Source organism: Rousettus aegyptiacus, unplaced genomic scaffold (genome assembly GCF_014176215.1).
Source record: "Rousettus aegyptiacus isolate mRouAeg1 unplaced genomic scaffold, mRouAeg1.p scaffold_m13_p_12, whole genome shotgun sequence".
Classification (NCBI taxonomy): domain Eukaryota; kingdom Metazoa; phylum Chordata; class Mammalia; order Chiroptera; family Pteropodidae; genus Rousettus; species Rousettus aegyptiacus.
The window spans coordinates 10,033,813-10,046,917 of NW_023416287.1; the positions used below are offsets into that span (position 1 = coordinate 10,033,813).

Genomic DNA, 13,105 nt, shown 5'->3' on the forward strand with positions numbered 1-13,105 from the left:
ATTACAGATTCTGCTTTTTTATAACTTCTGTTCCCTTACAGCATCTCCCCCCGCCCCCCCCCGGAATGCCCACTCCCTCACGGCATTCGTTCCCACAGCTTCTGCTCCTTCTTGCCACCTCAGCTTCTGTCCCTCGCAGCTCCTACGCCCACGCCCTTTCTCCTTCCTCAGCGTCTGCTCTGCTTCCTCAGTTTCCCTTTCCTCCTATCTACTTCCTCACAGTTTCTGCGTCTTCCTGGAACCTGGGCCCCCTCGTGCCCCTCCTGTGTCATGTGGCCTCTCTGTTCTTTCACCTTTATTATCACTTCCCTTTGCCTGTTGTCCGCTTCCCAATGATGCTTCTGGAAGTAAGGATCTGTTTGGTCGGACTTTTTCTCATTTGGGCGCATCTTCCCCCACCAGGCTACCTCGTCGCCTCACAGATTCCCGGTCAGCCTGTGGATTGGCTGCTCTTGATCAGGTCCCATCCCTGGTTCCGTTACCTGCGGGTGGGCTCATAAGACCCAGAGCTGCTTCTTGTCTGGGGCTGTGGGGAGGACACCATGTCTGGTCTCCCAGCTCTGTCACTAATCGGCTGGGTGAGTTCTATATCCTCCGGGCTTTGCTTTTCCACTTAAAAATGAGCAGGTCCCTTAGACACTTTCCCCCTCTGGCTTTAGGAGTTCTACAGAAGGCGGAGTTGCAAACAGGAAGATAACATTCACGTAGGCAGCAGATGGGGTGCAGGCAAGTGTTCCATGAAACACGGCCCTCCCTGTCCACCCTTCCTTTCACATTTTTCAAACAGAGAACAGTTTCTGTCCTGCAGGAAAAACGGCAACAGAGGACGATCGGAAGTGGCAGGACCTTGCGGAAAGCAGGGTGTCATGGGAACACCGTTGCACCGTCCTTGCGTGTTTTGTACGGTGGCAGCCTAGCAGTAACGGAGGCTGTGGAGCCTAAATTATCCACTCTCTGACTCTTAACAGAAAAAATGCGCTGACGCCCCTGTTCTAACCACTGCGCGCACTGCCACTTTTGAAAACTTAAAATTCCTCCCATAAGTCTATGCGCTAAAGAGTCTCTCAGTTTCTCCCGAATTTCCTTCCTCTTTGTTTCCTCTCTGCACAGATCCAATTACAAAGAGAGCCTTTTGTCTTGTGTGAGGGTAAAAGTAACACCCAGAAAGGCTGCTGAGAGATTTAAAGGACGCCTTGCACAGGGAATTCCTGGTTCCAGGAGATTCTCAAGCTGGGGGAGCCATGAAAACTGTTTTCATTCTGAATAGAGCAGACACCCCATGGTTCTTGTGAGTTTTTTCCTTAAAGGTGCAAAATCAGTTGCTGGAGCCAGATTGCGGCTGCCTGGAGAACCCCGAGTGTTCCCACGAAGACAGGCTGCAGGTGTCCCCTCCAGCGTGACTGGGTGTCCCGAGTGTGTGTGGGGGTCTCCCTCTTTGCCCAGCGGACCCGTGTCCCCTCCTCAGGTTGCATGTCTTCCTTCTCTCTGCCCAGCTCCCAACACAGAGACAGAGCCCCTGCTGACTTGGAAGAAGGCCCAGGACGCGGTGCCCTGGAACATCATGCTTCTCCTGGGCGGGGGCTTCGCCATGGCCAAAGGCTGCGAGGTAAGAGCCGCAGGCGGGCTGCAGACCCCGGGCGGTGTGGGCAGGTCCCAGTCCCGGCTTCAGGCTCAGCATCAGAGCAAGCGCGTGCGCGGGCCCCGCAGACGCCACCTGGTTCTCTTTTGCGCGTTGGGGTAATCAGAGCTCGCATCTCAGTGCCTGGTGCTGCAGAGAAAGAGAGGACTAGGTGTGGCCTGGACCCTCATGGAGTTCAAGGTCGACATAACGCTAATGAGGATACTACTAGCGCCGTGGCTGGAGGACTCAGTGAACGCAGAGGAGCATTGTCACGCTGTGCTCCCCCTGCGCCAGGCACGGTCCGACGTGCTTTACGCATATTAACTGATTTAAACTTCCCGACAAGCCTAGGAGGGAGAGCCGTCATTATCTCCCCATTCTATAGATGAGGAAGCCGAGGCACAGAGACGTGAAGTAACTCGCCTAAAGTCACACAGCTGTGTACCAGGATTTGAACCCAGGTTGTTTGGCTCTAGAGTCCATGCCCTTAGCCACTATGATGTAAACGTCAGATGTTATTAATTAATTGTTGTTAATGCTGTTCTAGAGGGCTCTGTGAGCTTGGAGGCAGGGCTGGGACTAGAGCGGGGTGAGTATGGTACCTGGAGTGCAGAATTTTAGGAGGTGCTGTCTCCCAGGGTTGTGGGCCCTGCTTAGAGAAAGTGCAGCCTCAGTATCCAATATGTATTTATAATGTGTTATCTCATTAAATCCTCACACAGACATCTAAGGCCTAGACAATATTTTACACACACACACACACACACACACACACACACACACACACACACCCATTTTACAGGTAGGAAAACTGAGGCATGGAAAAATCACACAACTACCTTAAGGTCATATGATTGCCCTCTGCTTAGGAGCTGGGGTTCGAACTCCTGCTGATCCAATTTCAGAGTCTAGGCTCCTAATGGGTCATTTTGGGGAACTTCTCAAGTGCCGGGCACTGCTCAAAGCACTTTGCAAATCCTGACTCCATTACTCTTCATGAACACCGCTGACGTAAATGCTATTGCTGTCTCATTCCAAAGGGGAGGGAACAGGCACCTCGAAGCTGAATAGCTTTGGGATTTGAACCCACAGCTGATGGTGCTCGGCCCTACCGGCCCCTAACTCTCTCCTTGTAAATTGACACATTCAAAACCAATTAAGGTCAATCTGAAATTAAGGTAAAGGAAACCTGAAATTATTTCTCAGATTACTTTCTTCTTAAATTCAATTAAAAATTCCAGGTTCAAATAGTGTTACAGTATAAGATACCTGCCCAGTCGCAGGTATCCGAGTACCTGGATTCAAATCCAAGCCTTACAGCTCCTCCCTGGGCACCTTGGGCAAGTTCCTTAACCCCTCTGGCCACCAGTTTTCTTGTCTGTCAGTTGGCTCAAAGGTCTTACTCTGCAGAGTTGTTGGAAGTAATTAAAGGAGATAATGCCGATGTACTCCATAGCAAACAGAAAGTGCTTAGAAATCCCCGTGCATCCTTATACCACGGTTAGTGCAGGTTCTGCTTCCGGGGAGAAGACTCTGAGATGAAGACAAGAGCAGAGGGTTGATTAGGTTGTTAGGTGACCTTGAGGTCTCCTCCTGTGGAAGGGGCAGGAAGGAAGCAGGAGAGGGCAGGGGGAGAAGCCCAGCTGTGAGGCCGACCTGCGAAGCCTCCACCAACCCCATAGGGAGCTCCAATCTGAAGAGGCCCTTCAGAAACATGCAGTCGATCCGAGGTGGTCGGGCCTTTGTATCCAGGCATCCTTCCGCCCATCTGCAGATGTGAGCCGCCCTGGGAGTGGGTGTGACCCCGGGCAAGGTCAGGTGCTGACAGTGAAGGCTGCCCGCTGCCCACAGTGCCCTCCCGAAAGGGGTGTCTGGGTGTCTGATATATTCGAGTTCTCTGCACAGCTACTCTTTCTTTGTAAAATACATTATTTTATTTATTTGTTTTCCAATAAGTAACACACGTACAACGATACAGACTTCAAAAGGAGCCAAAGGATAGATGAGCAAAAGTACTGTTGTCTCCATTTTAGGAATCCCAAAGATCAGAGAGGTTAAGTGACTGATTCTAGGTAACGCAGGTCACAAGCAGCAGAGCTGAGATTTGAACGCGTCGGTCTGCTTCTTCTCACTACTGCCTCTACTGGAGATATTAAGGAAGGCAGCTCAGAGGAAGCGACGTGTTATGTAGGTCTTCAGGAGACCACGGCAAGGCAATGGTGGAAAGCATGGGCTGTGGACCCAGACCATGTGGGTTGGAGTCACAGATATTTCAGCTCTCAGCCGTGTGTCTCAGTTTCCTCTTCTGTGTAATGGGAATAATAATGGTTGCCATCACATAGAGTTGTAACAATTATGAATTGAGTTGATACACGTTGGGAACTTAGAACACAACCCGGCACAGTTAGTTATGATGATTGGATGTCGGGGAAAGGGGCAAATCGGAACCAAGGATGACACAGAGGCTCTTGCCCTGAGCGACTCTGTGGAAATGGTACCACTTACTGAGATGCACCCAGCCTGGCCCTGAGACACGGGGCAGAGGGATGACCTGCACCCCAGAGGCTACTCCGAGTTCAGGGTGCAGTGCGCAAAGCCTGTCCCTCAGTGATGGCTGGGCTGCAGAACTGCCGAGCACGCCAGGAGGCCGGTCTGGATCCTGGCCCGGCCCTGGGCAGCCAGCCGGGGTTTCTGTTCAACGAAGGCTTTGTGTGGCAGCTGTCCCCTTCCCCCAGTTCCTGCTGGTACCATCCCCTCCCCGGGCCATGCAGCCTGCCCCAGAGGGACCAGAATGCACATGACACACCCTGCTTCCTAGCCCCTGCCCAGTCCCTTTGCCAAGCCACAGTGCTTCTTGCAGCTTAGAGGTCCTTGGATGGGGCCCATGAGGAGCCTGGATGTGTGGATTCCCGCGTGCTGGTTCTGCATGGCCGGAAACAGATCCCAGGGCTTACTCTGAGCTTGGGCAACTTGCTTATACCTGCTAGTGTTCTCACCGATTTTCTCCTGCAGAGCTGCTCGTGGTTCCCCGTACACTCGGGCTCTAGCCTGAAGGCTTCCACTGGCCTACACGCGAGGCCCAGCACGGCCTGGCCACGCCCACCTCCCTAATATCAGCTCCTCTCTTTCTCCTCTAGTCAACTCCACTTGTCCCACACTAGATTCATTTGCACCCCAGGACCTTTGCATTGCTTTCTCTCTACTGAATGCTCTCTCCTGAAATCTGAGTCCTCGCCCTTCAAGTCCCAATTCCAAGGTCACCAACACAGAAAGGACCTCCTGGCCAACATATCTAAATAGCCTGTTCACATACATATTCTCTCTTATCATTCTGCTTATACCAGATCAACTCCCCAAATGATCCTGCTCATTTGTTTGACTGGTGTCTCTCTTATTAGAATGTTGTTTCTGTGAGGGAAAGGATCATATCCTCCTTATCCACCACTGTTCCAGGCACCTGGAAGACTCCTCGTATATAACATGCTCGCTCAAATATTTGCTGGACATGCCCTAGAAGAGACGTTTTGAGGATTGATGACGTAATAAATGTCAGCGGAGGGCTGACACATTCCAGGTGCTAAAACTGGGCACCACTATCGACCTCACTACTTGTATTGTTATTATTTTATTATCTCATGGATAAAAAGCTTCATGTATATCTGATTTAATCTCCACCCCAACAAACTTGTCTACAAATGTAGCGAGGTTATTGAAGATTGATATAAATCAGAGTAGAGTAAGCCCTGCAGGCAAGCAAAAACATGTGTCTTCTCCCCCTTCCCTCATTTTCTGAAATATTTTACTATTATTATTATTAATTATTATTATTATTTTAAGTGGAGAAGCAGTCTAATGAAATGATGAAGAGCCAGATTCTGACCTCAGAATTCCAGTCCTAGGGCAAGTCATCTCACTTAATTGGGCAAATCACAGCCTCTTTGTGCCTCAGATTCTTCAACCTTAACATGGATAAAATCATACTAGTTACCCGTTGGGGTTGTCATGAAGATTGAATAAGTTAATGTTAGCAAAGTACGTAGAAGAGCGACCAGCACAGAGTAAGTGCTGTAAGCGTTGTTAAATTAGATAAATAATAATAAATCATATTCAGTGCTTACTATGTACAAGGACCGTTTTTACGTGAACTTGTTCGATCCTTACCACAACCCCTGGAAGGACTCAAGGAACAGAGATGTTCATTAATTTGGCCAAGATCACGCAGCTCATCAGCAGTACAAAAGTGTGAATGTTCACCTCACGTGTGAAGCCTTCTCTTTTTTCTTTCCTTTAATCAACTCCACTCACTCTCTTCTTTGAGTCGTACGCAGCCAAGCCTACTGTGTTTTACAAGCCTTGTAAGAGATTTTCAAGGGTGCTTTCTATTGAGATTTCAACTTTGAACATTTAACTTCCACCGTAACACCCTCCTTTTAAGATGCGACCCTACTATGTATCAAAGAGATGTAGAAGAGGACCTGATTGACGTGGGAAAGGAGGAGGAAGAGCGGGCATCATCTGCCAGCTCAGGTTCCCCCTCCCATCCTGCAGCGTGGCTTCAGCCACCTCCTGGCATCTTTGCAGGTCACAGTTTGGCGACCACTGCACTGGGCGATTTCTGAGTGTTCTTCCACCTCTGGCATCTCATGACTTGATGCTACTAAGGACAGCCGCATGCACTGGGCATATACCAGGTGCCCAAGCGCTTTGCTAAGCGCTTTATAAGACTGGCTCCTTTTCTCCCAATAATAGCCATCTGGGGCCAGTACCGTTATATCCCCACTTACAGATAAGTCGAGGCACAGAGAGGTTAAGCTACTTGACCAGGCTGACACAGCTGGACAGGATTGAGATGGAGAACACGGTCTGACTCCAGAGCCCTTTCTCCTCACCTTCTGGCCATACCTCCTCTGACCTTGCCTGTCGCTGGTCCCAGCATCCCTAGGACACTGTGGGGCTGTATGTTTCCAAGGAAACAGAGCTTCCTATTCTTAAGGGAATGGGAATGGGCAGGTCCTCAAAAGAATCTCAGGCAGCTGGGGGGTCTCTCTCTCATGAAGCTGCCAGATCTCCTCCTGGCTGCAGAAGCTGCGCCTAGGACATGAGTGGCGGCTGGGAGGCTGGCTGGAAGCCCATCACCCAAAGGCCTGGCTGCAGGGAAGTTGCTGGCTTCTCATTCACCCAAGTCATTAACATTCCCTCTCTCCAGCCCCTCTTCCTTTAATTGCACACACTGCTGTCCATCTCTTTGCCAGAGCTGTGGCTTCTGGGAAAAACCATTGGCCCCATTTTTTTTCCTTGCAGGGTTCCCTGGGCCAGGGGAGGGGCTGGGGCCTCAACTCTGCCATGTGCCATAATTTCTAGGCTATCAGACAAACAGTGGAGATGTAAAAGAAGCACCTTTGTTTTAGAAGTTCTCTTAGGGAAAAAGATCTTTAAGCATTTATTGTTTGCTCACTGAAGGTAGGTTTAAAGTCAAATTGTAGGGACAAATATTTTACTTCATTTATATAAAAACAGTATGCTATGTTCCAGAACCCATTAGGAAATTTGAAGTTTCAGATAGGCAGTAAATTTTCTATTAAACATAAAAAATATATACAAAGTTTCTTTGATAAACCAAAGTATTTTGGTACCAGAGAGTCCTGGGTTGATAAAAGGCCTATGGTAGGCATACACTTGATTCCAAATTTGGGGAATTTATCCAGCTTTTCCCTCCATCAGCATCTAAGACTATGGCTTTGCTATCTTCTTTAAGAAAACGACCTAAAGGATGCGACCTTGTAGGTTTATTGAGATATTGCTAAATGGCACCACCAGGGGGTAGCATCGAGCAAAATTTTACATGTACGGTTTGCCTCTTTGGGGTGGTAATGAAAGTGTGCTGAACTCCGGGTTAATTAAAGACGTATTTGATTGGCAGGAGGGCAGAGCTGTGAGAGAGTATACATATTATATATTCATAAATAGAGTAACCCCTGGAGAAGTCACCGGAGACAGCATGTAGATAATTCTACATCGATGATGGCAGGGTGGAGTCTGGAGCCAGGAAGGGGACAATCTAACCCGTCCTTTATCTGTCCTGGGGGGCAGTGGTTAGCTCTGGGTAGTACTTTTCATTAAGAGGGGTGGTGACAGACTGACGTGTCCAGAGGAGGATACCCAGGTGACAGGGAGCTTTGCAGGAGCATATTAGCTTACAGAAGTACACGACCCTGAGTGTGAAGTGCATGAAATGCATCTCAGTCATTACATTTGGGGACCATGGGCATCACAGAAGCTTTGCCAGCCTCAGGTTCCCCCTCCTTTGTAACACAGGGATGAGCGTCTACCTTACAGGATGATTGGGAGGAGTCAAGGAGCTAATGAGTGCAGGTGTCTGGCAGCCTATGAAGCCTCAATAATGGGATTCTTATGATAATAAATAACAATGCAATGTTAATAATGTTAATATTTGTGTTATTTTAATAATTATCCTTCTTATTAATCATAAATATCTTTATTATTGATAATCATATTGATAGCATTGTATTTAATATACACCTGATACACATAGATTATATATGACATCTAGTATGTTTCATTTATATAATGTATTTGATGAGTATTAATATGTTACATAATAATTATAAGATTAATATTTTATAAAATTGTGTTAGTATTTTAAAAATTCATAACCATGATTGGAGAAATGGAGAGATTTATCATGGAGTGTCCAATTGCTTTCTCCCATTTGAGTTAGAGCTTAGGGGTGCTAGACCCCAATACATTATTTGGCGAGCCAGGTGAATCGTTCGATTCGTTGGCTGGGATGTGAAAAGACGGCCCTAGCCTCCGCCCCTCTGCAGGAGTCAGGGCTGTCCGTGTGGATCAGTAACCAGCTGCACCCCCTGGAGAACATGCCACCCACGCTGGCCGTGCTGCTCATCACCGCCGTCATCGCCTTCTTCACCGAGTTTGCCAGCAACACAGCCACCATCATCATCTTCCTGCCTGTCCTGGCAGAGCTGGTGAGGGTCCTCCCGGGGAAGGGGCGGGAGGAAAGGAAGCGCACCCATCTCCCCAACGCAGGCCAGAAGCCTCTCCCCGGCTAGTGGGAGCCCCATCGGGCAGCTCCGTGTGTCATTGCGCTTTTCCAAAATGTGTGAAAAGTGTCAGCATTCAAAAAAAAAAAAAAACATACTACTTTTTAAAATACACAAACAGGATGAATATTTTCAAAGCGACTGAATTCCCTCCTTTGGAAAGTTTTCTAGGAAAATATAAATGACCAAATTTGGATTAAGCAGAAGTAGAAAATCTGAGAAGTCAAATTGGAGAAATTCTAATGAGGAGCACAGCTCTGTTCCCCCTCTAGGGCCTGGATCCTCGGGGCACTCCTGACATTTGGGGTCAGTGGCGAAGACAGTCCCGGGCACTGTAGGAGGTATAGCAGCACCCCTGGCCTCTACCCACTGGGTGCCTGTAGCATTTCCCGAAATCACGACCATCAAAAATGTCTTCAGACATTGCCAAATGTCCCTCAGAAGGACAAAATCACCCCCAGTTGATCCCTACTGCTCTAAAAGTCCCCGACCCTGGGGAGTTGGCTAGGTGAGACCTAGAACCTTCAGGGAACAGGTAATCCCCATCTACCCAAGTGTTCCTGAACACAGAAAGGTAGAGAAAACCAGTCGATCTTGGTTTAGGGTTAATAAAACCTCAACACCAAAAACAAATGGAAAAAAGTCATAACCGCAACATAAATAAAGAAGCAAATAGAGAAATGAATCCAGGATAGTATGCAAAGAACATATCACGATCAAGTAGAGTTTATACTAGGAATTTCAAAAGTGATTAACATGAGAAACTATTGATATGGTTTTATATTGAAATAGATTAAAGGAGACCAAACCATCTGATTATCTCAAAGAGGATCCAAAATGGATCAAATTAAGTCAGTGTTAGGAGTAGGTTCTCTGTATGCAAACGGATAGACCAGGCACGCTTGTCTGAACCACTTCATCTCTGTTTATTTCTGCCTCAATTATCGTGGCGATCATACTGTATTTGCATACGCAGAGATACATTTTATTCTTTGTCAATGACTGAAGAATATTCTATTATGAATTGATAGTCATTGATTTGTTTACGCCATCTTTTTCCAGCCTTTGCTATTATCCAAAAATGCTGCCTCCAGCTCTCCCTGTGCACCTTTGGTGACATCTAGATACATTCCTAGAACTGAGATCCCTGGATTAAAGAGCAGATACAGTGACAATTTTGTTAGATATGGGTAAATTGCCTTCCAAGGTGGGTGTGCCATTTTACACTCCCACCTGCAACATGCGGGGGGGGGGGGGGTCCCCATCCCCTTGCTAAGTGTGATGAGCTTTAATCACACCCTTCCCCAGGATCTGAGGGACATGGCAAATGCGGGGAACGGAGAAGGAGCATAGAGCCAGCCAGACCTGCAGGGGCTGCTTTTGCTGGAGAAGCCACTAGCATATGACACATTCTTCTAAAGGTTGCCTATCATCAAAATCAAAAAGTATTACACACAAGGGGTGATTTTAGTGCATTTTGAGAAAATGTCTATGCTCTGGCTTGCAAAAAAATTCCCTAGAGGAGCCTAAAATATCCTATCTTAAATACAATTCTGGAGAAGCAATCCCCATGAATTTTAGGTAAATATGTCATTGGGAGAGGTGATGAATTGGTGACCCAGTAGCTGAGGCCAACTCATAGCTGCATCTGATCCACAGTCTTAGAAATTCGGAAATGTTTGCCAACAGATGCCACCTTGAGCTCTCGTTATTCCTGAAGCCCAGTGAAGCCCCAGGGAAAGCTGCCCAGAGCCCAGCTGTTTGGACTGTTTGGCTGAGAGCTGGACCAGACAGGGGGCTTGTGATTTTATAGCATCTGCAGCACCTGTCAGAAATGCAGATTCTCAAGGGCCCCTCAGACCTGCCTCATCAGCAACTCTGGGTGAGGTGGGGCCAGCCTCCAGCTGATTCTGATGGGTGTTCAAGTTGGAGGAGTTTTCTAGATAAATCTCCACAGCCCATTCTCGCCGATGACCCTGCAGCATGGTCCCGGAATGTCACGAACCTTGAGAATGTTCTCTCTGCCTTGCCTCCCTTGGCCTGGTTCTTTCCTGTCTCTCTACGTCTGCATATCGCATCTCTGTTTTCTGTGTATTTGTGTTTCTGGCTGCGTTTCTCAATGTCTGTCTCCAAATTGTCTTCTCATGTGTTTCTATTGCTGGCTCTCGCTCTGCCCATTTCTGTCCGTGTGTCTTTGCGTCTCTGTCTCTATGTCTGTCTCCATGTGACTCTCCTTCCAACTGCCTCCACCTCTCGTGGTGTCTCTGCATTTCACTATGTCTTGGTCTCTCCCGCTCGTGGGCGCAGGCCATCCGCCTGAGAGTGCACCCCCTGTATCTGATGATTCCTGGCACCGTCGGCTGCTCCTACGCCTTCATGCTCCCAGTCTCCACGCCCCCCAACTCCATTGCCTTCGCCTCCGGACACTTGCTGGTCAAAGACATGGTGAGTCTGGGTTATTTCCAAGCCGAGTCCAGAGAGGTGCATGAATGCCAGGTGGTGGGCAGGGCATCCAGGCAGGATTCCTGCTTCCTCTTGCCACCACCCCCCAGTTTCTGAATAGGTCATTCTGCAAGGGATCAGGAAGACACATTTTAGCAAACACTCAGGGGTGATTCTTGCACTTAGACAATTTCAGGAATCGCTACCTAAACAAACTTTCCAAAGTTTGCTTCAGGGATGAGGGACTTTTCCCTCTCTCTGGGCACTGCTCTCTCTTCTTACTTGTTGGGCCAGCTGCTGTGCCCAGAATTTTTAGGAGATGGAGTAGCAGTCCACACCCTGGGACTTAGGGGTGGGCCTCAGTGCCCGGCCAGCCCAGGGAATGAGACAGAAGCCCAGGATTGTGGCGGTGACGGGAACCCACCGGCGTTCAGCACGTTCAGCATGGCTCAGCACCCCCCCTCCCCCCCCCCCCCGCCCCGTCCCCTGATAAATCATCCTCTCCTCCCAACCTCCTCCAGCTTCCTGCGGCTTGTCCCCCTCCATCTGCTGCCTGGGGCATTTGTATACAGAACACTCAGAATGCAAATGACCCTTCCTACGCGGTCACAACCAAGAAGGGTGATCTGCTTAACTAGCTGATGATGCAGACTTTCCAGGCTCAGAGACCCCAGCAGGATAAACGGAGAGAAAGAGAGAGAGAAGGAGAGAACCAGAATGAGAGGCAGAAAGAGATCACAAATCAGAGAGTGGTGATGTAGGTGTTAAGTACCTAAGGTGGCCCTTAGCAGGTGTTTTGAGCCAGGCTCCCAGGACCCTGGGAAAGGAAGACCAGAGCCTCCTCCCAGCTCCCTCAAAGCTTTGGCCAGTTTACTTCTAGTCCTCCAAGCTTGCCAGGAGCCTTAAGAATCCCCTAGAACAGAGGCAGTTTCCTGATCTGACCTTACCATGTAGCCCCTCCCTTCACGTTGCATGCCCTCTCCACGAACCATCGGGGTGATATTCATTTCACAGTTTTACTAATTCAACTTACATTTTAAAAAAAATTTAAATAATAGTATTTTGAAAGAAAAGTTTCCAACGCATGTGTAAATGGAAAGCCATTATTGCATGCTGTGGAAGGTAAGTCTAAAAATAAATGCAAAGAAAAGCAATGTCATGAAATTCTCTCTGATAAGAGTTGCCCGGAGGAGGTTCTGAATCTCTGCTTGTTAAAAGGGACGATTGGCAGGGAGAAGATTAGCAGTAAGGGCTTGGTAACACCCAAGGGAGACTTTCTCTTTGAGGAATAGATTCGAAAAGGAATTGAAAAGGGAGTCACTTTCATCAGGAGAATCGCGACTGGGCACCGCTAGGGTGGCAGGACCAGAAAACCCAGCTGGGAAGCAGGGATTTCCAGCCCGAGGTTGGACTGCAAGGTGCGAGGGGTCAGCCTGTGGAAGGGGGCACGGGGTGACTCCTACCAGCTCCGTAAAGGAGTAAAAATTTCCGGAAGAAAAATCCTTCCCAATAAACAAAGATTGCCTTAACTGGATATGCAGAGTGTGTGTGTGTGTGTGTGTGTGTGTGTGTGTGTGTGTGTGTGTGTGTGCGTGTGAGAGAGAGAGAGAGAGAGAGCGAGAGAGCGCACGCGCACACAGGTGGGGGGTGTTTAATGATCAAATTAGATTATTTTCAAGTTCTCTGAGTCTCATTTTCCCCTTCTGTAAGATGGGAATGATGATGATGATGATGATGATGATGATGATGATGTTAACGACGTTAACCTTTGTAGTGTCGCTTTCAGGGTTAAAATGACCTATGACAACTGCAGGCACCTGGCACCTAGAAACCACTCAAGAAACGGGGACACTTTCAGCTCTTTGAGGGACAGTCTAGGATAGTGTAAAGATGGGACGGCCTTGGGCGTCGCCTGACCCAGGTTTGGGCAAACGGCTGCCTGTCGCGGCCTGGGTTTTCC

General features: G+C 48.4%; 1 protein-coding gene across 1 annotated transcript in view; it reads left to right on the top strand.

The window, feature by feature from the left end:
- Positions 1 to 13,105, top strand: part of SLC13A3 (solute carrier family 13 member 3) — a 63,336-nt gene that overhangs the window by 48,804 nt on the left and 1,427 nt on the right. Inside the window, exons 10-12 of the mRNA XM_016121222.2 lie at positions 1,494 to 1,606; positions 8,467 to 8,628; positions 11,011 to 11,148. Coding sequence (XP_015976708.1) covers positions 1,494 to 1,606; positions 8,467 to 8,628; positions 11,011 to 11,148 — 413 coding nt within the window. The remainder of the gene's footprint in view (positions 1 to 1,493; positions 1,607 to 8,466; positions 8,629 to 11,010; positions 11,149 to 13,105) is intronic.